This window comes from Onychomys torridus, chromosome 11 (assembly GCF_903995425.1).
Source record: "Onychomys torridus chromosome 11, mOncTor1.1, whole genome shotgun sequence".
Taxonomy (NCBI): Eukaryota; Metazoa; Chordata; class Mammalia; order Rodentia; family Cricetidae; genus Onychomys; species Onychomys torridus.
The window spans coordinates 32,541,625-32,568,942 of record NC_050453.1 but is presented as its reverse complement, the minus strand read 5'-3'; the positions used below and the strand labels follow the sequence as shown (position 1 = coordinate 32,568,942).

Below are 27,318 nucleotides of genomic sequence, written 5' to 3'. Positions count from 1 at the left end.
TACTGATTGATGGTCTTTAAATTCCCTGTTGGAGTAAGGGAAGGTAAGAGAGGAGGAATGTGTATGACTAACATCTGTAGACTTTAACTCAATTAAGTTTTTTTTTTTTCTTTAAAGCACAATCAGGCATTTCACTGAAATAAAAACATCTGCCCAGGATTATCCATTTTTCAAAAATTAATTTGAACTATATATGACTTAGACCTTGGAATAATATTATGCATGAAGACATTGCTTGGCCCATTCATGATAGATTTTTGGATGACACTTAAGAAAGAACATTTGGGAGGTAAAGTAATAACAAGCTCAGGTTGTTATCCTGTCTCCAAGAGCCCAATTCAGAGAAAACTGAGCCAAGAGGGACACTGTCAACCATTTTCCTCCTACAACATAGTGGGAGCGGAGCATGGTATAGTTAAGATATCTATTTTAAATAAGTTTACTATTGCTATAGAACACCATGCAGGACATATGCAGATCTCTTTGCAGGTTTGAACTAAAATGGTAGCAGTGCATCAGTCATGCATGAAAATATGTTAGAGGCAGACATCCACTGATTACAGGAACAGAGTAATGAGGAAATTCTTCTTGGTTAGCTATTTAACAAAGCTACTGAGGTCATCACTAGTGTCCTGAGGCCATAAGAGGTCAGGTTTGGGCCTGAGATTCTGGGAAATTTCATACTAAACCAAAATGCAAATCAGCTAACACTCATATTCAAATCGAAACATGACAGTGCAGTGGGGACCAGACTTCTGTTCTCACTGGGACACTATTTGAGAAAAATTACTAAATTCATAGGTAGTAAAGGGAAGCTGATGCTAAAAGTTATCAGTGTTGAAAACCTAGTACCGCCTTCTCTCTAGATCATCTACCAAGGAACCATATTACTCTGAGCATGAGTTAATCACCATGCCATCCCTTTTCATGGAGGTCTTGAGATTCAAGGGTATATATCACTCAGCCTTAAACTCTTAAAGTGTGGACTTGAACCCCTTGGCCTTTGAAGTCCTTCAGGGCTATCAAGTCTATAATTATTTGTATAGCACATACTTTTTATTCTTCTTACTCAAACATGGTAGAATTTTTCTCAAGACTAAATGATATGTGATAATTTAACCATTCTGATACTTAATGAAACTTTAAAAAAATTCTAATTTCTAATATGATAAATATCAATAAATATAGCCATCCTTTAAAAATTCATTAGGGTTCTTAATTGTTGAAGAATATAAAATATTCCTAAGACCTAATAGTGATAGAAACATAGAGGGAGAAAGAGGAAGAAAAGACTGCGGAGAAGGTGAAAGAGGAAGAAAAGAATTGGGGAGAGGAAGAGAGAACACAACAGGGTCCCCTTCGCCCACTCAAGGCATGCCCCTAAATTACATAACTTCTTTCTTGGCTCCATTTCTTAAAGATGCTGCTACCTCCTGGGAATCATATGCTGGTGGCCAAGCCTTCATTCAATATATGACCATTGTGGGGAGCATTTATAGTTCTAAACTATAGCACCCATGGTCAACATACTGGCCAGGGCCAAGATGCTCTTAATTGGTTTTGGAGTGCTCTAGATGAGGCCGTCTTTATGAGATTTCAGAAGCATTTTATCTCCTAAGCTACATAATATCCATTTTACCTCCAAAGCTCCAAATAATTGTACATGAGGGAAGTATTTCTCCTAATTCATGAGTGCAGGCACCTCAAGTTCTTTTTGTAGTATGCATAAACAACAAACAATAACCAAAGAAAGTTTTGTTGTGCTTGTTAAATTGTCTGAAACGATATTAGAATTCACTGGTACTATTTTTGAAGTTCTTGAACTCCAAAGGCAGTGGAAACAAGAATCATAGCCTGGGGTTGGGGATTTAGCTCAGTGGTAGTGTGCTTGCCTAGCAAGCGCAAGGCACTGGGTTTGTTCCTCAGCTCCAAATTAAAAAAAAAAAAGACAATGAAGCAGGTTTTGTTGTTTTTGTTTGCTTTGGTTTATTTTGTTTTTGTTGAGTTCAATTTGGATACTTGTAGATGTAACCAGCTTGTTAAATAAGAAACACAGAACCAATTGCAGAGTTAAAAACCACGAGGTCAGAGCAAGAGGGGAAAACCTTACCCTTCACTGCTTCTGCTGTTCTTCCTCTCCGCAAGAGACCTACTTCTGTGCGTCCTTTCTATTTAAAGACTTTCTGTTCTGTTTTCTCATTGGTTGTAAACCCAGCCACATGACCTCCTCATCACTGCCTGTTTGTACAGACCTCCAGGTCTTCTATGGTTGGTATTGAAATTAAAGGCGTGTGTCTGCCATGCTGGCTGTGTCCTTGAACACACAGAGATCTACCTAGCTCTGCCTTCCAAGTGCTGGGATTAAAGGCGTGCACCACTACCACCCAGCTTCTGCTCTGGCTTGCTCGGACCTCAAGGCAACTTTATTGACATACAAATAAAATCACACTTCAATACAAATAAATTATCACTATAGACACTGGTTCATTTATCTGAATTCCTGTAATTCTATTCTTCAAAATCAGTTGGCACAGGTTGAGTCTCACAGATTGGTCTAGCATCCACTTAGTTATGGGGTGGGCTTCCACTAGGCAGTCTCTTCCTAAGAAACAGAAGGCCTTTTTTATACAAAGCCTCTTGAAACTTGGCTTGGAACATGTATGACCATGAACATAATATTGGCAAGCTTAGGATGATCTTTTGTATTACACAAACTGTGTACATACAGAACAGCACAGATCTGGAAGCATGTGTTTTCATATAAAAATAAACTCATTATAAAATACAAGGGAAGACTGGCTGAACACTTGATCGACTTGCAAGGCAATAAAAGAGGTGTCACAAGAAGGCAAGGTGGGGGGCATAGTCCCTGTGACTGATGCAACAATAATCACGTGTCATTTTCCAGTTATTACATCAGTGTCCTGTCATCCACAAAATTAACTGACAGGAAAAGGCAGATGTTTTCTCCCTTTTCTCCTTGATTCTTAATAAGGTTATAGAGGGCTCTAGGCATTATCCCTGGTCCTCTTGCCTGAAGGAATGGGCTAAATGACTTTCATAGGAAACCCATGACTTTTAAGGAGAGGATTGTCATTTATTATAACAAGCACTAAAATCTTCAGCAAAATAACACAAGGCACACTTATCATGTTCTGTGTTAATCAATAAATCTTTATATTTATGTAAATTAAACCATTTTATCTTTAGGAGAAAGTGGTAAGAGCTAGACTAGCAGCATACAGGAAGGAAAAAGATGAATCATCTTTCAGGAGATACAAGACTATGGAAGGCACCAGTATCAGAACAGCTTGGAGGGGTGGTGGTCTTTTCCCTGACACTTCGGGGGAATTGGCTCTGGCCACTCACTGCTTCACTGTCTTGCCCTTTAGTTTCTTTCTGGGAAGGGAGAGGTGTTGAGTCTCCAGAGGAGTTGTGTAGGCACCTGACAGCAGCCTGTGGAAGACAGCGGTCCTGGGGCCCATAATGGGCAGTCTGTAGCGAATGCTCTCTAGAAGACAGAGCAAGAACAGAAAATAAAGACCTGGACACTGTTCTTACAAAAACACAACACAACCCATGGCCGCCAGAGACTCCTCCAGCCTTAGCAAATACTCAAAATTCACATAAGAATTTCTTTTAATAGCACCATCTCATGCCAACAAAATTTAAACTTTTCTAAATCTGATTGAAGATGCCAAGTGAAATTTAGAAATAACACCCAAGAGTTAGGAGTATTGCCAATTAAATTTAAATCGGATTTAAAGTATATCTGGAGTTGTACTATTAACTCAAGGGAAAAAAGGGCTCAATTCTCAGGAGACTGTTCCAGGACACATGTGTCCAGAGTCCTGTTCTTTGAAAAAATAATAGTCATGATCTCACAAAAAGGCTACAGTAGGAAAAGGATTTAGTATTTCAAAAGGAACTTCAGCTTGTGAATAACCCTAAAATCCTTACCATCCTGACCTCTTCTTCAAATGTGATTTGATTTTTTAAAAATGTTTACATTTATCTTTTCCAGAATACACATTGCTTAAAGGAGATAAATCATGCGTCCAACAACACTTTCCCATTGGAACTAACTGAATGAATGAGGGAGTTGAAGCTCTGAATTTTCTGAAACAAGTCTGCTTGGTCAAGCCAAATGGGAGCTAACTCAGTTACAGGCTTGAAAGTCTAGAATGCAGTGTAGCCTTATCATTGCAATTAAGAAGCAACAACATTTGGGGTTGAGGACCAGGATCTCGCTCCCCTTAGTCTCGATTTAGTGTGCTTTGTATTGTCCCACTTCTCTGCCAGATGCACATGTATACATATGTATTTTTGGTTCATTCCTTTGCAAGACAAATTTGATAAAAAAAAATCCAGGTCCAAGAGAAATTCTAAATAAGTATGTCACTAGCACAGATGATGCTGAGACTAATTGGGTGTGCTTATCTCCCAGTGTTCTTTCTCTTGGCGTGGGGACAATAACTGAACAGAGGACATTGGTGGGGAACTTTCATTGTGTGGATGTTCTTACGCTTAGGTCTCCATTGCTCACTTTTGCCTAATCAAAATCATGAATTAGGTCAACAGTTTTGGAAATGTGAGAAATTCATGGGAACTGGGCTGCCCCTTTTCACTGCAGTGGAGTTGGATTCCCAAACCTTCCATTGTTTTGTGGGATCTCTGGTCTTTCCTTTGGCATCCACCCAAGATATCTCTTCTGTACTCAACTTTCCTTTCTAGGGGGCTTCTCAGTTCAGTTCCAGTTATGATTCCTACAACATTTTATGAGAAAATATCAACTTCTGATTTCTGTAACCATAACTTCATTTCTTTTACTGTACAAATCAAATGAAACAAAAGCTTCAGGTAGGCTCAGATATTTGGGATCCATAGGACAGGAACAAAAAGTCACTAAAGCTTAGGCTGCCCTAAATCTTTAAATTATGTCACCCCAAAGAATGGCTTAGTTGTATATTTGTCAGTCCATTGCCACCCATCTCTAAGGGGTGAGACATCAATCAGTGCCATAGCTTGGGGTACACTACTGCCTTTTTTGTGTGGTTTATAAGTAGTAATGGAACTCGGACTAGCATTGGGCAGCTTCTGGAGGAAGGTTGGTGTTTTAGGACTCCTGTGGATAAAGATTGTGGCTTTCGAGTGAGACCATTTCAGGAGTGTCATGATACCCTGTCTTCCCACTTTGATCTGTGTCACCGGGACTGCCGAGGAAAGCCTTTTACTTAGTGAGTGTCCCATTTCTCTGGAAAGTTCTTTAGCAAGTGGCCTATTAGTCAGAATTATGTGACCTAAAGAGACCTTGGAGAAAACATGACATGAAAACATGTGAGACCCTTGGAGGGGATAGAGTGAGCTGGAGTTAGGAGGAGGAGGAGGAGGAGGAGGAGGAGGAGGAGGAGGAGGAGGAGGAGGCAGCTGTGAAACAATCCCAGCACATCAAAAGATTATACACAAAAGAAAAAAAGGGACAGAGCATAGAATTTGCTCAGAAAATGTAGACGCTATCATAGAAACTTAAGTTTTCCATTTTTCTGGCCCCAGAGAATGGTATGTATTATACCGGAAGTGCTTATTTTAAAAGAAAACAAACCTGTTGGAATGTCATTGCAGGGGTGATCAAACTGCTGGATATCGGGATGATGAAGGAGCATCTCTCTGATTGGAAGAATCAAGAAAACACATTAGTCATTTGGCTAGACCTTAGTGAAGAGGAATTGAAGGGATTCTAGCTAGTCTGGGCCTGGCAAACATGGCGCTGGCAGGCCCTTCCATTCTCCTGCATTCCCTTTGCCTTGCTAAAAAAAAAAAAAAACATTAGACTACATTCCTAAAGCTAGCCACCAAGGTCATTTCCCTTATTTGCTCATTTCCTCCTCCTGGGGCTGACTACCAAGGTCCAGCTATCAAAGACTTGAAATCCAGCAATTAATAAATAGCCCCTTTTGCTACCCTAATTAAAAGTCCAATGAAAGCAAACCAACTCATCACAACACGAGGTTTCCCCTTTTTCTGTTATAAACTGCAATTTTCCTATGTGGCACGTTTGTTTCTGCTCTATGGAGAGGCAGTCCTTTGTCCTGGGACAAATGTCCCGTCCCTCTCCCTTGTCCCCTTCCCCTTCTCCCTAGCCCTCTATCTCCGGTCTTTGTCTCTTAGTCCCTGCTCTTTGTCCTTCGGGGGCAAATAAATCTTATTTGTGATGAGAACTTGGTCTTGGGGCTCCTGAGACAAGTTTTCCCTTCAGGAATGTGTCTTTACAGAACAGAGGCGTTCTCCACTGCAGCATCTGCTTACCTATCCTTAGGCCCCTTTGCAGCAGGGTGAAAAATTCATTGTCCAAACCCCACAATTCTCTAGTGCTTTTCCTTGGTAGCATCTTAGTGAGTTCTGACAAAACTTCATTTTAAAAATATTTTATTCTACTATAAGAACATGAAGAATCTAAAACTAGTAGAGATTAAGGAAATATTTCTCTAATTTCCATAAAAAGTAAGAAATCTTCCAAGTCAGTCATTTGTCCCTGAAAAGCAAAACTGAGAAAATGTTTTGGTTGGAGACTATGACTTCTTCATTTCTCCTGGTAGCCAAGGCTGTGGGGGTGACTCCCCTCCCCACTCCAAATATGTTCAATCCTAAGACACTCTAGATTGGTCTAAACTGCTTAATTCCTTAAGACTTACAAACTGGTAACACTTGATGGGCTAGCCAGCAGTGATTCTCAATCTGTGATCAAGACCCCTTAAGAGACAACATATCAGATAACCCTGCATATTAGATATTTTCATTATGATTCATAACAGTAGCAAAATTACAGTCATGAAATAGCAACGAAATAATTTTATGGTTGGGGATTACCCCAAAATGAGGAACTATATTAAAGGGTTGGAGCATTAGGAAGGTTGAGAACCACTGATAGGCTATCTATACATTTTAATGCGCCTACTTCGACAAAGATCTGCGGTTGTTCTGTTACCAAAATATATGGCTGGTCTAGACAGTTCCTTTAATCCTCTTGTTGCTGGAGGGCTCCTTGAGATGGAGAAAAAGGAAAGCAAAACCCATCTCCGTCCATGCTGTGCAAACAGGAGGCAGTCTTTTCAGGAATGAATAGTTTACCATCTGTCTGTTCTACAATTCAGCAAATAAGTATGTGTGCCCCATCCTTCCTTCCTTCCTCCTTCATTCCTTACATTCATAAAACATTAGCTCTTGCAGTGGCTATAGTTAAAATCACTTAAGAAGAGGCAGGGCTGGAGAGAGGGCTTGGTGGTTAAGAGGTTTGGCTCTTCCAGAGGACCTGAGTTCAATCCCCTGTATTTACACTGGGCAGCTCAGAACCACCTGTAACTTCAGCTCCAGGGCATCTGATGCCTTTCTGGCCTCCACAGGTGCACCCCACCTCCACCCCATGACATACACACATACATAAAAACCAAGATAAAATGCATTTTTAAAAGGGGAAAGAAAATTGTTTTGGTGAGGTTCCATTAGCCTTATGTGTGGAGAGACTTACAAAGGGTGGAGAAGATTTTATACATGACAAACAGAGCCAAATCCATACTGTACAGTCATGTATATGTATGTATCAAACCAAAGTGGTAGGCTTTCTTTCATCATTATGTTGAAAATGGAACCAAAAACAAAGGTTTGAGAGTATTTTAAGATCATTCAATTCTTGGCCACAGTTTAAAGGAATAAGAACCACTTGCTTAAAATAAAACGATTTAATGATTTTTGGATTAAGTGCTTTACTTAAAGTACAAAACATTCTAAATCAGGGCAACAGGTTTCAAAGTCTCTCTCATAGAAGAACTAACTTTTGCTCAGAAACCCTGGATTTGAAAGAGTTTCCTATTTACAGTTTGTAAAGAGTATTAGAATTACTTTTATCATGATAAAAAAAAAAAAGTATGAGCAAATGTTATTAGTGTTGGAACTTGGACTGCCTGGACACATGTTCCCTCTGTGACCTTTGTGTACCTGAGCCAGCACTGGTACATAGTTTCAGTGCACCTGACTTGTGTCATAGTCTGGAACAAAAGGCCGTAATGTCATAAAGGCAATGAGAACACTGCTTCTGAGCCACATAAGATGACAGGAAGATGTGTTCGTTTCTTCCACCTTTCTCTTTATATAAGGGAAAGAATTAAATGTTGCCTTAGCATCATATATAATTATTCTGTGAAGGTGACGCTATGCTCACATTTTACTATCTACTGCAAGGCATTCAGAGCACTGATGCTTTAGTCAGAGTGAGGCCATGTTTGTTGCTGTTGTTTTAATCTTTGCTCGTTTTAGTTAGTGCACAACACAATGAGTTTCATTATGACGTTTCATACATGTATAGCAGCATATTTGGGCTTGGAGGTTTTTTTTTTAAAATTGAAGTTTTCATAATGAGAACATTATATTTTACATAGCCCCCCCCCCCATGCCCCCAACTCCTTCCATGTTTTCCCAAGAGTTTTACAAAATAAAGAAGTAAATTCTTCACTGTTGATAATCAAACCCAACTAATCAGAATTTAACTAGATTTTCATTTTTGTTGTATTTGTTGTATCCTGTTTTATTTCTTTCAGCAGACAACAAAATAGAATGGATAAGTAGAATTTAAGTTGATGAAAGATGACAGAGGATGTCTTGAACTCAGGACAAATTTTGTGTCATCTCCCATATTTTGTGAATTATATATATGTCATCTATTCAAGAATTATTATCTACCCAAGGGCAATGAAGACATTGCCTACCCCACTCCTCATACTGGTTTTTATATTGGTAGAATGGAAGGTTGTGCTAACAGTAACTTAAATGATCATTCAGGTAAAGAAGTGAAAGAATTTACTTTAGTCTGACTCCTTGGCTCCAACAGAAGATAAAACCAGTATGAAGTTCATTCCCAGGGTATCCTGTTTACTGTCCTTTCAGTCCCAATCCTGTGTCCCAAATAGACAGGACCAGAACTTAAGTCAGATTCCAACTTACATCTTTGGCTCACCTGTGATCCACAGAATTCTGGAAGGATGGTTTCTGATGGTCTGGGATTATGAAATTTTTTGGCTGTACCTGAGGGAAAAAAGCCTGATTCAGTACGTTGGCTGTAACTACACTCTGGCCTACATAATGGACCTTAGCAACCCTGAGGTGTGTGATACTCATGTATCCTTGTGCATCTCCCATTCCCTCTCTCAGAGTAGCCATCATGGTCTTCCATACACTGCTGGCTCCTGGGGTTTCTTTTCCTCATGTTTTAAGGCCTTCTTTCTCTGACCACTCAGAAGACCTTGCTGCACTTCCTTACTTAATGGTGTCTGCCTTTCCTGATAAACTTGCATCTTCATGAGGAGATGGACTACATCTTTACACCTCTACGTTTGTGTTTCTAGATCCTAAATTGCCTATTTAAGACATTTTCAGAATTTGTGAGCAAATGATGTCAATTTGAAGCACATTTGAAAGTGTGTGCCTTTCACACAGGCTAGAATCCGCACAGACTCATAGGTTCTCTAGTTAGGAAATGCCACACTTTTGAGCTACCTTAGATATTATCCCAGCACTCCACATTGGCTTCCTTTAGGAGAGTGCACATTCACTCAGCACCCTTCCTCTGGAGATGATCACACCTATGGTAGTGAAATGGCAATTACAAAAACCTGGGTGCAGGTGTTCCCTCGGCGTACTCACTGAGTGACTTGGGATTTCAACTCATGACACAATAAAATTACAAATTGTTATGTGTTCAATACCTCTATTGGTACGTGAAAATGGGAAAATTCAATGTATGCTCTACCTGAACGGCCTAGCATTTTTAGTCAGATTGTTCTGAATCATTGGCTGAGGGAAGATGGAGGAGGGAAAAGAAGAAAATGACCAGGAGAAAAGGAGTACCTGGGGAAGTGAGAGCAGACTGGCATCAGTGAGGACCTGGGGTGGGGTCGGGAGAGAATATGCCAGAAACAGGCCTTGTCTCTTCCTCAAATTTCATCTACAGTTGACTCCAAAGAGAGGGGCAGGGAACTTGCTACCCCCACCCTGCAGAGGAGCATGACCCCCAGAGTGAGCAGCCCCTCACTCTGGCTGGGAGTCTTTTATGCATAATGTGGTGTCTAGGGGCTACACAGAACAAAGCTGCCGATGATGGTATTTTTGTTTCTGAGACAAACTGCATTTGGGTGAATCAAACATTCTTTCCCCACATTTATTGATTTTCTTAAACTAAGTGTACAGATGTATGGATATCATTTGATATGTACATATAGTGTGGTGATCGAATCAGAGTAGTTAAATATTTCTCTATACTTAAAGTTTTAAAAAGGTGGCAAACATAATTGCACTAGGTTATTCATTACAGTGTGCTAGTTTTGAAACTTAACACTATAGTCTCCTAATTATTATTTTTGTATTCAGAGTTTTCCAGTTCCTTGCTTCCACTGCACATAAAATAATAGGTTGTCATGACGTGACGTCATCCCACTGTGCTATCGGCTTATGCTTACAGGACTTCTTATCTCATCATCCTTTGGTACCCACTAGTCAAGCTTGCTTTTTTCTCTTCCACCCTTCTCAGCCTCTAATGATCTCTACTGTGCATCCTGACCATCTTTTAAAAATCTACATCTGAAGAAAATAGGTAATATTCATGTTTCTGCACCTGACTTACGTCATTTAATTAGCACAGCGACATCAGGCTGTATAAGAAGATACAATTCCTTATGTCGTTGAATAATGTTCCACCATGCATATAATACCTGTTCTCTATCCTTTCATTCCCTTATAGGTCTCAAGGCTGGATACATATCTTAGCTACTGTGAACAATATAGTGATCAGCATGCTTGTTCAAATGCCTTTTTGATATGCTAATATAATTTCCTTTGGCTATATAGTAGAAGAGGGATAGTTGGGTCATATGGTAGTTGTATTTTGAGTTTTTTGAGGAACCAACATGCTATGCTATTCTCCATAATGACTAATTTCCATTCCCACCAATATACAAACATTCCCTTTTCTTCACATGTTTGGCAATATTCATTATTTATGGACTACTAGGTATTAACTATTCTCATCAGAACAATATCTGCCTTTACTACTTCCTAGGGCAGTAGAGATCCCCCCCCCCCCAATTTGCCCATTATTTGAATCTTTCTCTCTGAGAAGTGACTGCCCATATCCTTTGTTCATTTTGCATTGGATTTTTTTATTATTTAAATGTTAAGTTCCTCACATATTCTAGACATTAGCCCATTGTAAATGAGTAGTTTACAACCCACCCATTCTATAGGTATCTCTTCACTGTGTTTCTTTTGTTGTTCAGATTTTTAGCTTATATATAGTTATATAATCTTTTAAGCTTGTATAGTTACAGTTACATAATCTCATGCATTTATGTTTGTTTTCTGTTCTTTGGGTGTCTTACACTCTCCTCCAAATCACAACCTGTATGGATGTCTTAAGTATCTTTCCTGTTTCCTTCTAGTAGGTCTTAATCTATTTTCTGTTTCTTTTTTGTAAGATAAGAGGGGCCACTTTTTTCTCTTCTCCTTGTGAGGACCTGGATTCCTGAGCACTGCTAATAAAGAGGCTGTTTTTTCTTCCAGCACATACTTTTTGGCTTCTTTGTTGAGAACCCAATGGCTGCAAAATCATGGGGCACTCTGTGTTGTTCATATTTGCTATTCAGGTTACTATAGCTTTGTTGTGTATTTTGAAGTCAGACAGCTTTTGTTTTGTTTGTTTATTTATTTTTTTAAGATTTATTTATTATGTATACAGCATGTGTGACTGTAGGCCAGAAGAGAGCACCAGATCTCAATACAGGTGGTTGTGAGCCACCATGTGGTTATGGGAATTGAGCTCAGGACCTCTGGAAGAGCAACCAGTGCTCTTAACCTCTGAGCCATCTCTCCAGCCCCCGATTGTTTTTTTAAATTTTATTTATTTATTTATTTATTTGTTTGTTTATTTATTTATTTATTTTTGAGCTGAGGATCGAACCCAGGGCCTTGCGCTTGCTAGGCAAGCGCTCTACCAAGGAGCTAAATCCCCAACCCTGTTTGTTTATTTTTATTTTTGCTCAAAACAACTGACTATTTGGAGTGCTTTCAAACTTCATATGAATTTTAGAATTTTTTTTTTCTAGTTTTGTTTAGAATGCCATTGGCAGTTTGGTGAAGATTGTATGGAATGTGAAGTTTGCTCTGTGTAGAATGGATATTTTAACAGTTTTAATTCTTATAATTAATGACCTCTTTAATTTCATTAATCTTTAAACTAAAAAATTAAATTCTTTAATTTTCATTGTAGATGTCTTTTTTATTTTAGCTATTGTGAATAGAATTCCTTTGATGATTCTTTTTCAACAACTGTGTTTTACCATTGCTAACAAAACACTGATTCTGTAAGCTTATTTTGCATCCTGAACATTTCCTGACTGCATTAGTTCAAATGGGCTCTTAATGGTCTTTAACTGTCTCTCTCTCTATATATATGTAGGTATATACTCATGCATAGATTTTATAGGAGTATATCTGATACATATATATGTATTCCTATTACCCGTAAACAGCAATACTTTAACTTCCTTCCTTCTTATCTGTATCCTTTTCTTTTTCTTATCTAGTTTGTTTGGCTAAAACCTCTAGTGCCGTATTATGAGCAGCAAGAGTGCGTGTAAGGCTCTTCACTTTGGTATTTCATTGTCAATTATTTTTGTATTGTGTTATAGTCTCTAATTCTCTCTCTGTTGCTAGAGTATTACTGTGTTCTTTTGAAAGCATCCATTTACCTTGTTTTATGAATATTCATTGTGATTCTATGTTATGATTTGAGTATCTGGTGGTTCAGTTATCTCTACTACTTTTACGAGGCAACTTTCATACTAAGGGGCCTTCTCTAGAACAGCAGCTCTCAACCATAATGCTGTGACCCTTTAACACAGTTACTCATGTTGTGGTGACCCCCAACCACACAATGATTTAGTTGTTACTTCATAACTGTAAATTTGCTACTGCTGTAATAGTATGTTTAATTGTAATGTGAATATCTGATATGCAGCCCTCCGAGGGGTCTTGACCCCTGGGTTGAGAAGTGCTGTCTAGAAGATGTATCGGGTATGCCAGGTTGGCTTTGGTTCTAGCTAGGAACTATGTGTAGTCTCCCTATACAGTCTTTGACTGTAATTGAAAGCTTTGAGTGCAATGTGTACTAGAGTGGGGTTCAAGAGAACTGCGGTTGGGAACACTGAGTAGGGGTGGTATACACAACAGCTGGGGTGGCATGTCTCCCTTTGGGGTCTTAAAAACTATGAGAGGAATAGCAACAATGATGTGGTAGCTTCGTCAGGAACTGCTGGAATAAGCTCTGTTCCCTTCAAGGGCTTCTGGCATTCACTGCTAATAGGGATCATGCAGTACCTATCCCAAGTCTTGTTGTTGGCATGGGCCCATAAGCAACTGGGCATGGGGGAAGGAGGTGGTAGGTATCTATTCTTGGCCTTAGTGTGGAAGGGCCCACAATCAGCTGGTCATAAAGAAGGTAATAGCAGCAGAGTGGTGGTGGCACACGCCTTTAGTCCCAGCCCTCGGGAGGCAGAGCCAGGCGGATCTCTATGAGTTCATGGCCAGCCTGGTCTACAGAGTGAGTTCCAGGACAGGCTCCAAAACTACACAGAGAAACCCTGTCTCGAAAAAAACTAAAAAAAAAAAAAAAAAGGAGGAGGAGGAGGAGGTAATAGCAGAGTGTTCTAGAATCTTCTTTGTCTAGTGATGGCTGGGGCCCATATCCAGTTATGTACACAGAGATACAGTGACAAGGGACCTCAGCACTAAGCCCGTTCTCAGTCCCAGACTGAATGGAGGCATGGGCCTATTGCCAGCCAATTGGGATTCAGCAGAAACAAAGGACTACAGCATATTGCCTGCCTCCAAGGGCTGCCAATGCCTTAGGTCTCAGGGGCTAGGACTTTTGAGAGTGGCACTCTTGTCCCCCTCCATGGTAAAAGATCCATCTCCTTTAGTGCAGGGTCTTATATGAGCTTGGTACTGTTGTCACATCGGAATCAAGTTGGTTGTGAGTTCAGGTCCTTGTGTGGGTGTGGCAGAATGCCTGTTAAGTCATCAGAATTGTTATAATTCCTTGAGTGTGATAAAGTTTGATCACTAGCTCCTTTTTCAGGATGGCACCTAGTTATAGCAACTTAGTAGCTTGGACTTGATGGGAAGGGAGATGTTTCTTCTCAAAAGTAAAGTGAGTGTGCAGACTTGGGGTTGTTCCCCTAACTGGTCTCCAAGCTTGGACCACTATGAAACTTTCTAGTGACCAGGATTATCAGGGTCTATATTGATAGATCAATTGATTTATATCTTTTTTGTTTACATGTTTTTTGTTTACATACATATGTGTATGTATATATATATGAAACAATTGGCTTATCAACAATCACAGGGGTTTTCTGATACATTGTGAGAATTGTTTTTCACTGTTATTTTGCATATTTATATCCAATTGTCCCAGTGCTTTTTACTGAGATGAATTTATTTCCTGATTTAATTTTGATAGACTCCTTGTAAAAAAAAAAAAAAAGTCAATTGTTCTGAAATGCAAGGATTTAATTCTGAAATCTCAGTTTCACTGCAGTGCTCTTCACTTTCATTCCTGTGTCAATGTCACCGTCCTGACTGCAGTCTCTTAGTGAGTTCTCAAGTGAGGCTGTGTGAGTCCACAAACTTTGTTCTTCTATTTCAAGACTGGTTTGGCTATTTTGCATCTCTTTCATTTTTACATAAAATTTTAGATCTGCTTGTCAGCTTCTGCAATGAGGCTGTTTGGGTTTTAAGTGGCAGTGTGCCACATATATAGATAAATTTGAGGAGAATCACCATCTCCATATTAAATATTCCAATCCATGAAGACAGGCTTCTTTCCACTTATAGGTCTTCCTTAATTACTTTCCATACTTTAAAAAAATTTTTAGTGTGCCGATCTAATCCTTCTTTCTTTAGTGTATTTTACTCTCCTTTTGATACTATTGTGAGAATCTTTTCTTAATTTTATTTTGAAATTGCTATTAGTGTATAAAATAATTTAATATTTGCATATTGATTTTGTGTTCAGAAACTTTATTATACTAAATTATTAGCTGTCATAGGTGTGTGTGTGTTTGTCTATGTGTGTGTGTGTTTGTATTTGTGTCTTGGGGTATTCTGTATATAAAATCACATCATCTTTTTTTTTTTTTTAATGTGCATTGGTGTTTTTTCATGGATGTTGGGTCCCCTGGAACTGGAGTTACAGACAGTTGTAACTGTCATGACAGTTGAGCTGCCATGTGGGTGCTGGAAATTGAACCCAGGTCCTCTGGCAGAGCAGCCAGTGCTCTTAACCACTGAGCCATCTCTCCAGCCCCCTCACATCATCTTTAAATAGAAGTAGTTTTGCTTTTTTCTTTTAATGTATGGCTCTTGTTTGGCAACTGTGACAGGTCATTGCAATTTTTCTTATTGCCCCAGCGATAAGTACATTATAGTCCAGACTAGGAAGGGTGAGTGTAGACATTGAGTCATGTCCAGTCTTAGGGAAATCACCTAGTTTTTGGTCCCTAAGCATGATGTTATGTGTGGTTTTGTGGTAGATGCCTTTCACTAGGCTGATAAAATTCTCTTCTACTCCTCGGGGCCTTTCCATAATCCCATCTTCATTTACCCTGCTATCTCACTGAATGAGCTGTTAAGGAAGGGTGGGTGACAGAGAAACTCCAGCAGCGCAACAGGCCCTTCCCTTGAGGATACTGTGCAGTGTGAGGCTAGCATTCCAGGCTTGCCTTCTGTCTTTCTGTAGTTCCTCAGCCAGTTCTGACGGCTGCAGGGAAGCGTTCCTAGGCACCGTTGTGTTGGAAGACTGTTACTGTAGCAGCTGGAGCCAGCAGTGAAGCAATGGGCCATGGGTCTATTCCTGTCTGGCCTGTGCGAGGGCAAAGGTCAGGGAAGAGGTCTTGAGAACAGGAACTTCTGAAGTCCCCAGTGTGCCAGCTGGCCGTGGCCAGCTTAGGCCTGAGGTCATGGCATTCTAAATGTGATTCCAGGAACAAAAGCAGGAGAAATCCCCGTCCAGACCACAGTCAATGCTCGCATTGAACACTGGTCCCGGTGTGTGGAAAACCAACAGATGGTCACACTGGAGGCAGCGATTGCCACAGGCTTCACCACACACAAATTCACTCAATTCACCTTCACTTATCATAACCTCAGCTCAGACTTCCTTATCCAGTTGGTCCCTGTAGCCTCTCATCCTTTAACCCTTTGTGTTATTATAACCTTAGCCCTGGCTTTCTCAAGTCAAAGGAGAATTAGTGGATATCAGACTTGAAGTGGTCCTTTATCACCTGCACTTAACAGTTAGCTAAATCACCCTTAAACCAAGTCAGACCCCTACTCAAACCCTAATAGCCACGCTACCCCAATCCTAATCCTTAAATTAACCTATGTCCTAATTGTGACCTGGGATCTCCCCTAAAACAGACCTCTTTTCTGTAGCAGCTCCAACATGTGGCAGCCCTGTGTCTTTTCCCCTTCCAGATCTCCTGAGAGTCTTCTTTTCCCATAACACTCCTTTCCACTATTTTTCCCATTACCAAGTATAGTTATCCAGGCCAAGGGACACCTCTGGCTGGCTGAAGCTACTATAGAACCTCTCCCTAGCTCTCTTCTGAGGCTCAGACTGAATTAATGATAAACTCCAAAGTAAACAGTTTATTTCAGAATTGTAATGATGGAGAAAACTTGTGTGTGCACACGTGCATGTGTGCCTATGTGTGTGTGTGTGTGTGTGTGTGTGTGTGTGTGGATTGTAGGGATGTCATGGTAAGAGAAGCTCCATATCTCCTGGAATCTCTAAGCATGTAGCTAATGGCAAGCCCCAGAGTGGCTGTTGGGCAACAGCCCATTATTTCAGCTATTTCTCCACGTTCTTCATCTCTGGTCCACCTACCCTGATTCACTTTGGGCTCCCAGAAATGGAGCAAGTTGGTTATATCATATCAGTAGATGCTGCTCTCAGGACCCACAGCCTGCTTTGTGAGCTCTGTAAAGGGCCCATCACGATTTCTTTTTCAGCGCTCCAGGGGAGGAAGGGGAGTTCTGAACCCGGGAACTTCCTGTCTGTGGCCCCTTTGCCTACCGTTTTCATTTCTCGACACGCGGAGCATAGTTGCTTGTTCCTGGGCGACAGGTTTTCATGCTTGTTCTTTCTGGCCTATGGGAAAGGAGACAGAGATGGGTGAGGAGAGGGTAAGATAGATACCCAGGGCAGGAAAGAGGTTAAAAACAGGGAGAGAGGGAAACTTTTCCTTCCATAAAAAGGAAATGGATATTCTGATTTCAGCACTCTGGAGTGGCTGCTGAATCTGGGATTTGCTGCACTTTATAGATTCAGAAAGGGCTTAAGCAGGAGGGAATGACCACAGACAAGCTGGTGGCCTTGGGGCTGCTGTATATAGTGACAGAAATGTAAGAACAGATAGCACAGGGGACGAGGGACTAAAATACAGTAGGATCTCTGCCTTTTATTTAGCCTGTGCACACATGGCAGAGGGCTGTATTTCCCTATGGGCAGCACGTTGCCCCCATTTTGAAACAAGTCCCATTAAATGGCCTGAGGACTTTGGAGTCAATGAAGACTCCTGTAAATCTTTCAGCGGGCCCTTCTGTGCATCACACATTAAGTCAGAGCTGAACTAGAGCTGGGATACATGTTGTGAGGCCCCTTCTTTGGGGAAGAAAGGCTGTGCCAACCAGGGCAAAGGAACAGCCAGGAAAAGGAGGATGGGGTACCCTTCTTTTCACCATAAAGACCACTTTCTTTCTGACTTCATCTCTGCTAAATGGGAGAAAGCCTCAGGGTATTTGTACCTGGAGCAGGGGGCTCTAACATACATCTCTGGCAGAGCTTTCCCTAGGAGGTGGCAGGTGAGAACTTGAATCTAAAATTACATTTGGAGATTCTATCTCATACCTTTTGATGCACACTGACATCAGAGTAATGTGATACACCCACAGAAAGTATAGGACATAGGCAGGAAGAGCGCCACAGTGATAAGCAGACAATGACTATCAACTTAAGCTTTCTCCTTCCAGTTGACCCATGTATGCCCTGACTCATTCCTGTTGTCCTGGGAGGTGTGGGAGACAGGAGAGGATGAACACGTCTACCCAGCATGATGAGTGTGCACCGAAGGTGGCCTCTGTCACATTGATCTGCAAGTAGTTTCATTCTGAAAGATACATGGTGTTTGGAGTTTGAAGACTGAATCCTACTGACAAATATTTAAAATATGCTTCATTTGTATAGGACATGAGAAAGAATCAACGCAGTATTAATGTTGTGGGTTGGCATGTGAGAGCATGAGTGTAAATGGGTAGGTTCAATAATTTAAGATGCAGTATTTATTGTGAGGCCACCATATATGGGGTGGTGCCATATGGGAACATGGATAAGACAAAGCTCTCAGGGAGATATGAAGATAATACAAATACACTATTCGCTAGGTACACCCAGGGAGAAAAGGCACAGCTTCTCATGTCAAGCTGCTCACCAGCCAGCAATCTGAATCCCAAGAGCATGACTGTTGCATTCGCTACCTTTCTCTGGGCTGGGACAAAACACCCAATAGAGTGAAGACGGAAAAGCTTTACTCTGGCTTACAATCTTGGGGATTTAGTCCATTGTGGTGGGGGAGGCAGAACAGAGCCATTTGGTCATGACAACAAGAGAAGATGGCAGTGGGCATGTTCACATAAAAGTGGACCAGGAAGTAGACAGCTCATGCAGAACCAGAAGTAGGCATAACCTTCCAAGTCCAGTCCCAAGTGCTCTTACTTCCAGCTGGGCCTGACTTTCTAAGGCTCCAGACCCTTCTGTATAGGACCATAAGGTGCAGATGAAGTGCTGGAAACACAGGCTTCCATGGAGACACTTCTGGTTCAGACTCTAATGGTGTGGAAGGTGCTGTGAATGACTGTTGGACGCCCCTGTGAAGCCAGCGGGCATTGCTGAGTTCACTGGGAGTAATGGACAGAGGGGAGGGTCTGAGAAGAGTAAAATGTCAAGAGATGTGTAGATAGGCACTTTTCTGGTGAACAGGAGAAGGGGAAGGCATCCTAGGCACAGAAAACAGTATGCAATAACCTGGGAGAAGAACCAAGCAAATCCTCTGGTGGTTAGAACATCCTGGTTGCCTGGTTGGAGAAGAGCTTGGGTGAGAAGAGGGGCTGGAGAGAAAGCTCTCTGTGTATGCTCCTTGGCGTTGAGCTCAATCCATTCTCTGCCATGTCTTCCCAGGCACTCTGGGGGTGCTCTACTCTGTAGTTCAGGCTCCTCCATCCATTTCCCATATTTTTGAGGTCTTGAGACTCAGGTACCTCTCAAAAACTGCCACCCAAAGCATCAATGATACCTCTGGGGGCTTAGAAAGGAGACAGGGACTACTTCTCAGTGTAGGAATAAAGAAAGCATTCTTAGAAGGGGCGTTGATAGTGGGTTTGATTGGTAAGAAGACTTGGATTGGTAGCAGCTGTGAGGCAAGCCTTGGGCTGACTCATTTGTAGTAGAGGTCTATGTAGATCTTCTCTGTAGTCAGTTGCTTCCACATTTAAGGACTTCTCGGTTCCTCATAGAATACTACTAGACCCTTTGTGGGTTAGGATCAGAGTTTGTCACAAGCCAAGGAGCAAATATATTAGTGAAATCCCCAAGGTGCAGTTAATGCTTATATAGTTCCAGAACAATGGTGGCTAGCATCCTTTGGCATCAAGAGGATAAAAATATTCTGTAGATTCTTAGTGTGTTCTTGTTAATTCACTATCCTTTAAGACACAGCTCGCCCATGCCCCATCGCTGTGATAAAATACACTGACCAAAGCAATTTATGGGTTTCTTCTGTCTCACAGTTCCAAGGTGCAGGCAACCATGGCAGAGAAGTCAAGGTGGCAAGGACTTGATGCAGTTGGGTATACCGCATTGACAGTCAAGAAGCAGAGTTCAATGAATGCTTACATGCTAATGCTCAGTTGAGGACCTCCTCCCCAGGGAATAGTGCCACCCACAATTGACAGGTCTCTCCATCTTTATTAACACAATGGGCAAAGGCTGCTCTCCAAGGTGATTCTAAATTTTGACCAGTTGACAACATTAGCTATCAAACTTTTCAGAAAACCTGCTTCCTTGTCCAATCTTTCATCACCCTTTTTTAAAAAAAAATAATTTATTATTTTATTTTATGTGCATTGGTGTGAAGGTGTCAGATGCCCTGGAACTGGAATTACAGACAGTTGTGAGCTGCCATGTGGGTGCTGGGAATTGAACCTGGGTCCTCTGGAAGAGCAGCCAGTGCTCTTAACCTCTGAGCCATTCTTCAGCCCCTCATCACCCTTTTAGACTGAGTTGCATGCTTATCTCTCTGATTCCATTATAGACTTGGTAAAACTTTCTTTGCAGTTTATGATTTATTCAAACAATCTCTTTGTTTCTACCACCAGCTAAGAGTTACTTAAATGCAAGAACTATGCTTTGTACCTTGTGTTTCTAGAGCCCATAGTGGACACATGTGCACAATTTAACAAATATTGAATAAATGAGTCATGGTATGGTATTTGAATTAACAGATGCAAATATAGACATATACACAAAGATTTATAACATTGTATTACACAAATCTTACAGGACATTAGTGTTATATTTTGCATAAGGTGCTGGAGAGAAATACAGGTTTGGAGCCTGAAGGGCTCTGTTCCAAACCTAGTAGAGCTAGTAGTAGCCAATAGGTGATGCTAGCCAAAACTGAAAGTTCTTTGGGCTCCCTAGTCCCTCCTGATGGTAGGCACTGTGGCCAAAAGGATAGAAGCAGATGTGCTAATACTGCCAACTCAGGGCATGAAGAGCACAAACTAATCTTGGCTGTACTCCAGCTCACACTCACAACCAGCCAGTCCTGCTTCCTAGAAGAGCTGCTCCATTCCTCTTTGTTTGGAAGGTAAGTAGGCTTAGAGTTACAGGAGGTGGCTGCAATAGGCACATGTAAAGGTGATGTATATCATTTTGTATTCCATGTTTGAGAGGGCTCCTTTCCTCTGGTTATGCTTTCTTTATCAGCCATGGGACCTAGGTCTTTTCCAACTGTACCATTCCCACCTTACTCTCTTTCTCTAAGGCTGGCATAGTAGCAGCAACAGCAATGGAGAGGAAACTGGCCAGGCTCACAGCCAAGCTCCTGGTGATATCATCTCTCCAGTGAGAGACACTGAAACAGTATTGTGTCTCTTATTTCCTGTTCTTGAGACAGCAGATAGAATGTGACAGCAACCTGTAGAAAGTCCAACAGAGGTGTAACCAGGTGTCAACCAGTCCCCAGATGTTGAAGACTCCTCTTCATGTTTCACAACTGCAAGATTGTCTTATTTTAGGACAATATTTTCTAAAGGTTCCTAAGAGCTGGCTCATGGCCCAAGATTTGGGCTTTCTAAAATGCTTGATAAAGAACTTGTAGTTTATTTATTTATCCTTCCCATCCCCTCTCTCTCTCTCTCTCTCTCTCTCTCTCTCTCTCTCTCTCTCTCACACACACACACACACACCACACACACACACACACACTCTCTCTCTCTCTCTCTCTCTCTCACACACACACACACACACACACACTCTCTCTCTCACACACACACACACACACACTCTCTCTCTCTCTCTCTCACACACACACACACACACACACATCTCTCTCTCTCACACACACACACACACTCTCTCTCTCTCTCACACACACACACACACTCTCTCTCACACACACACACACACTCTCTCTCTCTCTCACACACACACACACACACACACACACACACACACACACACACACACACACACACACACACACCTGTTTACATAACAAAAACTGAAAATGTAAGTACCAGATGGTGATTTAAAAAATAGACAAGCTTGATTTCAATATAATGATAATTTGCCTATGTCCTTTCTGCCCTTCACCACATCTCTTCCTTTCCCTTGTTCTACTCCTGACTTAGCTGACAGGGACCTTTCTGGTTTTCTTTCTTAACTAACCCAGTGAAGAAACAGTAACCCAGAAAGCCTAAGAGACTTACCTGATAACTTATCCACTTAGTTTCCATGATGGAAATTTTTTGTCCTGTTTTGTTTTTATAAAAGGGTCAAAGACAGATGCTTTTTTTCCTCTCAGGTAAAAGTGGATCTTCAGAGACTACTTGAGGGCATAATTAGCCCTATACCCTTTAAAGACTGAAAGGGTAGTCAATTCACTATTCTAGAAAACTCATAAAATTATTACACCTTTCCCCTCTATCTGAAAATATCAATTTTCATCAAAGAATAAGTCCAAAAGTTCCCCCTACTATTCATTAGGAAAAATACTAAGCATACATAAAAGAACCAAGAATCTACTATCCAGATTTATTAAATGTAAGTTCTGTGACAATAATCATTTTACAACAGTCTCTTTTGTTATCCTAAAGTTGTTTTTATAGTTGTATATATTTGATAAATATAAACAGAAAAAGGACTTAGGACAATATGAGGTAGTTTCCTTGGTGGTCATGACTTTCAAAATTTAGAATCAAGGAGAAATAATTAGCTAAAGAGTTTCGTGGTGAGAAAATGGGATCCATCTTTTATTGTTTCCCAGCTGGCCCTCTGATATTGAACAATGCCTTCAGCCAAAGCTTTTTGTCACAGGTCTGCTAAAAGCAAAATAAATAATACTGTCATGTTTAATCTGACTTCATTAGATCGGAAAAGCAAAGTCGGATCAAAGAGAGTGGAGAGCCAATGGGGGAAGGTATTGAGAGAGCAGTAATCAGTGTGGAGCCTGTGAGTCCTGGCTAGCTCATCCTCAGCCCCAGAGGTTGGCAAAGGAGGTTTAGAGCCTCCAGGTCCCCAGGTTACCCACGCACTTCTTCTCTCCTGATGTAGAATAAGTAACCTTCCTGGCATGGGGTGAAATGCTAGGTGAGGGTGTGACTAGTGAAAAATCTGCCCAGTAAACACTGGAGGGACTGTTTAGGCTTCATTTCTCACCTTCATCCAGAAGCTTTCTCCTCTTCTCTGTACCCCCTCTCATGGGTATTGTTTTAGACCCTGTCTCTGCATGTTTAGACCCCTCTACTCTTGCTGTCTGCCCCCTCTCCCAGACCATGTCTGTCTTTGTTCTCTGTCTGCTTCAGGCACATTTGTACCTGCAGCTGCTTCGTGGCCCCTCCAGGGTAAGTGAGGAATGTACTGTGGAATGTGAGAGTTCAAATCGTGCCCTTTGACTGCTGATGGTGAAGAGGAAGGGAGCCAGGTGTCGGGACCTTTGCACCTATACATTGTTCAGGGCCTCTGGTTGGCCGTACAATGATTAGCAGTTTCTTGGCAGGTCCCTGGCATAGGGATAAAGAAGGAGATAGTGTGTCCACAAAACATTCCACTCCCTTGAGGCATGACAGTTTCTTTCTGGAAAGGAGCAGCTGCTGAGCCTGTGTTTACCTCGAGCCATATATGTGACAAGGATTCTTAAACTCATCCCATACTCGGTTGTGAGGATGTGACTTGAGGCAAACCATGGTACCTAACAGAGCAAAGATCCTAGACTGCTCAGAGACCCTTCTAACTTACAAGGGTGATTCTTTCTCACACACACAACAGTGGAGGAGCCGACCCCACTAAGGCAAAAATGAGGGTGAAATCCAAGCATTTCTCATTCTCAAGCAGTGTGTTTGGGATTTCTCTTAGGTCTGCCCAGAGACTGGTCTTTCAGACCTCCTATTGGTCAGGCTGCTAGAAGCTGTTGCTCCTAACTGCTATCTAGTGGCCAGCCACCAGTATTGCAGTCAGAAAATGCTAGGCACTGCAAGAAGGCAGCTTCTTTTTTTAATTTAATTTAATTTATTTTTAATTTTAAATTTTTTTTGAGCCGAGGATCGAACCCAGGGCCTTGGGCTTGCTAGGCAAGCGCTCTACCACTGAGCTAATCCCTAACCCCAAGAAGGTAGCTTCTAACAGTGTTTAGGAAAGCCCTCTGCCGCAGCCAGCAGCCAAGGGGGTGTTTTGGGGTCCCAGTGTCTAGGCTGCCACAGTGCACTGAGACGCAGGGCAAACCTTGGGGAGCCGGCAGTTGGCAGCAGATGAGAGCTTGTCTGATAGTTTAGATTTTGGTGACTGAAAGCTTGACCCTCTGCCAGTCTTCCTTACCTCTCCCCATCACCTAGTGCGTGTCATTCATAGCAGCCTGGCTTATTCAGGGTGTGAGGGGGACTCATGTGGTGACTCAGCACAGCTTGGACCCAAACACCCCTGTGCTGAAACAGGTATGTCTGCTCACAGTTCGTGGCTTTATGGGCTCTCTGTGCTGTGGTGGGCAGAGCAGGCTTGCTCCCCTTCTGAGGAGCGCTGACCCTTGGGTGTTCTTCAAACATTGCTGCACTCTCACGCTCCCTATCTTTCTGATACTCCTTCCTTTTTTTTTTTTTTTTTTTGGTTCTTCGAGACAGGGTTTCCCTGTGTAGCTTTGCGCCTTTCCTGGAACTCACTCTGTAGCCCAGGCTGGCCTCAAACTCACAGAGATCCACCTGCCTCTGCCTCCCGAGTGCTGGGATCAAAGGCGTGCGCCACCAAGGCCCAGCTTGATACTCCTTCCTTTACCCGAGTCTCCTTTGCTCTTTCTCGAAGCTGGCTCTGGATTACAGGGGGTGTAAGCGTGTTACCCTCACGGGATGCAGGTACCACTTCCTCCATCCCTCTCCCCTCGCCCCTCCCCCAACCTGGAGTGACCTTCCCTCCCACCTTCTCAAGCCCTTGGTCCCACCCTCGGATGTTTCTGGGTGTATCACCACTCTTGTCCCATCTAGCCTGCCCCTGTTCCATTTGTGTGGGCTGCGAATGAGTAGTTACTCTTTTCTGTATGTTAGAGTCAATAAAGAGGGGCCCGTTAGCATTGACTGCCATGAGGGCTCCTAATGATCGTTGCTTTGCTTATAGTAACTGAGCGCTCACTATGTGTTGGGCATTGGGCCAAGTGCTGTGGGAAATCTCCTCCTTCAGGTACTGCCTAGCAACAGTTCTGAGGATGCGTGCAGTTTTACAAGGGATTCCTAACATCACCAGGTGTGTTCCTCCCTCCCTCCCTCCCCCTCTCCTCTTCTCCCTCCCTCCCCCTCTCCTCCCCTCCCCTCCTCTCCTCTCTCTCCTCCCCTCCCCTCTCCTTCCCTTCCCCTCCTCCCCCTCTCCTCCCCTCCCCTCCCCTCCTCTCCTCTCCTCTCCCCTTCCTCCCCCTCTTCTCTTCCCTCTCCTCTCCTTGCTCTACAAGTGCAGGCAGATCCAGCACCTTAGCTTAGATGCTCCTGTGCCGCACAGTGACTCTGGGGGCCATCAGCAACCAGCTGTATTGGATTTTCTGTGAGCTGGATGGGAAGGGTAGGCTTTTTAAGTGGAAGGTCCACAGGTGTAGAGATTTGTTTGGGGGAAGACATAAGTCATACATAGGGGCCAGGAAGAAGCTGGGGAAGTCTCTAGAAACTAGGGACCATCTAGCTACCCACTGAGATGTTGTCTCCGAAGGGCTTCTGGCAGACTCTTCCATAATTAATTTCTGTTTTCCCTTTTTGGTATTGCTAACATTATTTTTTAGTTATGGCATACTAGGGTACTAAAATACTTGAGTCAGGGTAAGCACAAATAAAATAAACAGGGTAAAACAAATTAAACAAATAAATATTCATTGGACACTGATGATGCATCCGGCACAGACTCATGTTAAGGGGACAGGAAATAAATTCACACTCTATTATTAGGGATAAAGGAAAAGATATAGTGTTCACAAAATATTCTACTCTCTTCAGGCAAGACAGTAACCAGCAGATACAATGAAAACGTTCTGAGTACCTGATATATGACATCTGGAACTTGAAGCAAATTTGGCAAATCCATACCCTTCTTGCATAAAGTCAGAACGGTGGCAGAGGAATGATATCTAAGTGACCAAAGCAAAAGGAAGTTAGAATCAGAGTCCTTGGCTTGCAGACACAGGCCCCAGCTGTTCCAGAGACAAGGCATGGGCACTTGCCCCGCCTCCTGCTCCAGTTCTGCAGTTCTGCTAGCTCAGGCCATGGGGCTCAGGCCTTGGAGGTGCTCCCACACGCGCTCTGCCCTCTCTCCCCCCCCCCCCACCTTTTAAACTAACCAACAACAGCCCTAGATGAGATATAAATAAATCAGGGGGAAAGATTGCCCCTGAAAGCATGAGTACACGGAATGAAGTGCTCCTTACGTTCCCTCTCCAAAGCGTCTGCATGGATGGGAAGTCTTTAACCAGACCGAGAACCCATCCTTTCATGCCTGGCTGCCTTTCCTGGACGATATGCCCCTGCACACAAAATGACCTCTTTCCTCCTACAGACCATCTTTCCCTGGAACTTTCTTCCCAGTTATCAGTGCCATGCAGATGTGACAGGGCAATACCATGTATCTCCACAGGATTCTCCACTGAAGTTCATTTAGTTAAAAGTATTAGGGGCCTGAGGCCTTGGTGTGGGGGTGGGGAGACACTGGGCATGCCCTGCCATCCAAGGGATGGAAATATGAAGTGCTGGCCCTCTGCCAGGAACACCTCTCCCTTTAGTGAGAAGGGACTCCATTGTTCATTGTTCATGTGGAAGGAGCGTGTCACTCATCAAGTAGTTACTGTTTCATTTCTCTGACACTTCCCTGGGCCTAGGAAGTGGGGTGGGGGGCGGGGGAGGGAGGTGGGCTGATGTGAATTCCTCCTCAGGCTTCTCTGTTATGGGAATGGGCGGCCTTGGATTTGTTATCCCAAAAGTGACCAGGAAAGACAAGAAGGCCAGGTTGGTCCTGCTTCAGTACACAATAGTCTCTCATTAACAGGACCTCTGTGTCCTGAGCAGCTTGGACAGTGGGTATGGCTTCAGCACAGAAAGGCCAAGCTGGGGAAGTGCTCCTGGAAGGAAGTGGCTTTGTCCAGGCACTTCCCCATCACTTCCTTGGGGGGTCTTTCAGGTCTCACCTCCACCCCCAGAGCGATGTTTCCAGAGCTCCTTTGAAGCTGCGACATTCTGAGATGTATTTCACTAAACATTCCTTTACCTTTTCTAGACCACTCCCATTGGTTCTGCTTTGTCCAAGGGCATGTAATACTTTGAGTGCTTTGAACTGTCCCCTAAGGGCTTAGGAAAGTTACTTCCAAACATTCTAGGACCTGAAACTCCGGACAAGTAAAGAGTTTCTGTCCATATAAATGG

General features: G+C 42.4%; 1 protein-coding gene across 1 annotated transcript; it reads right to left on the bottom strand.

Moving 5' to 3' along the window:
* Positions 1-2,428: 2,428 nt before the first annotated feature.
* Positions 2,429-26,077, bottom strand: C11H1orf105 (chromosome 11 C1orf105 homolog). Its single transcript, XM_036202652.1, has 5 exons — positions 25,946-26,077; positions 17,180-17,254; positions 9,008-9,075; positions 5,603-5,667; positions 2,429-3,511 (listed from the first exon to the last, which is right to left on the bottom strand). Exons 1-5 carry the CDS (start codon positions 25,988-25,990, stop codon positions 3,366-3,368), a joined length of 399 nt encoding a protein of 132 aa, XP_036058545.1. The 5' UTR covers positions 25,991-26,077; the 3' UTR covers positions 2,429-3,365.
* Between the last annotated feature and the right edge of the window lie 1,241 nt (positions 26,078-27,318).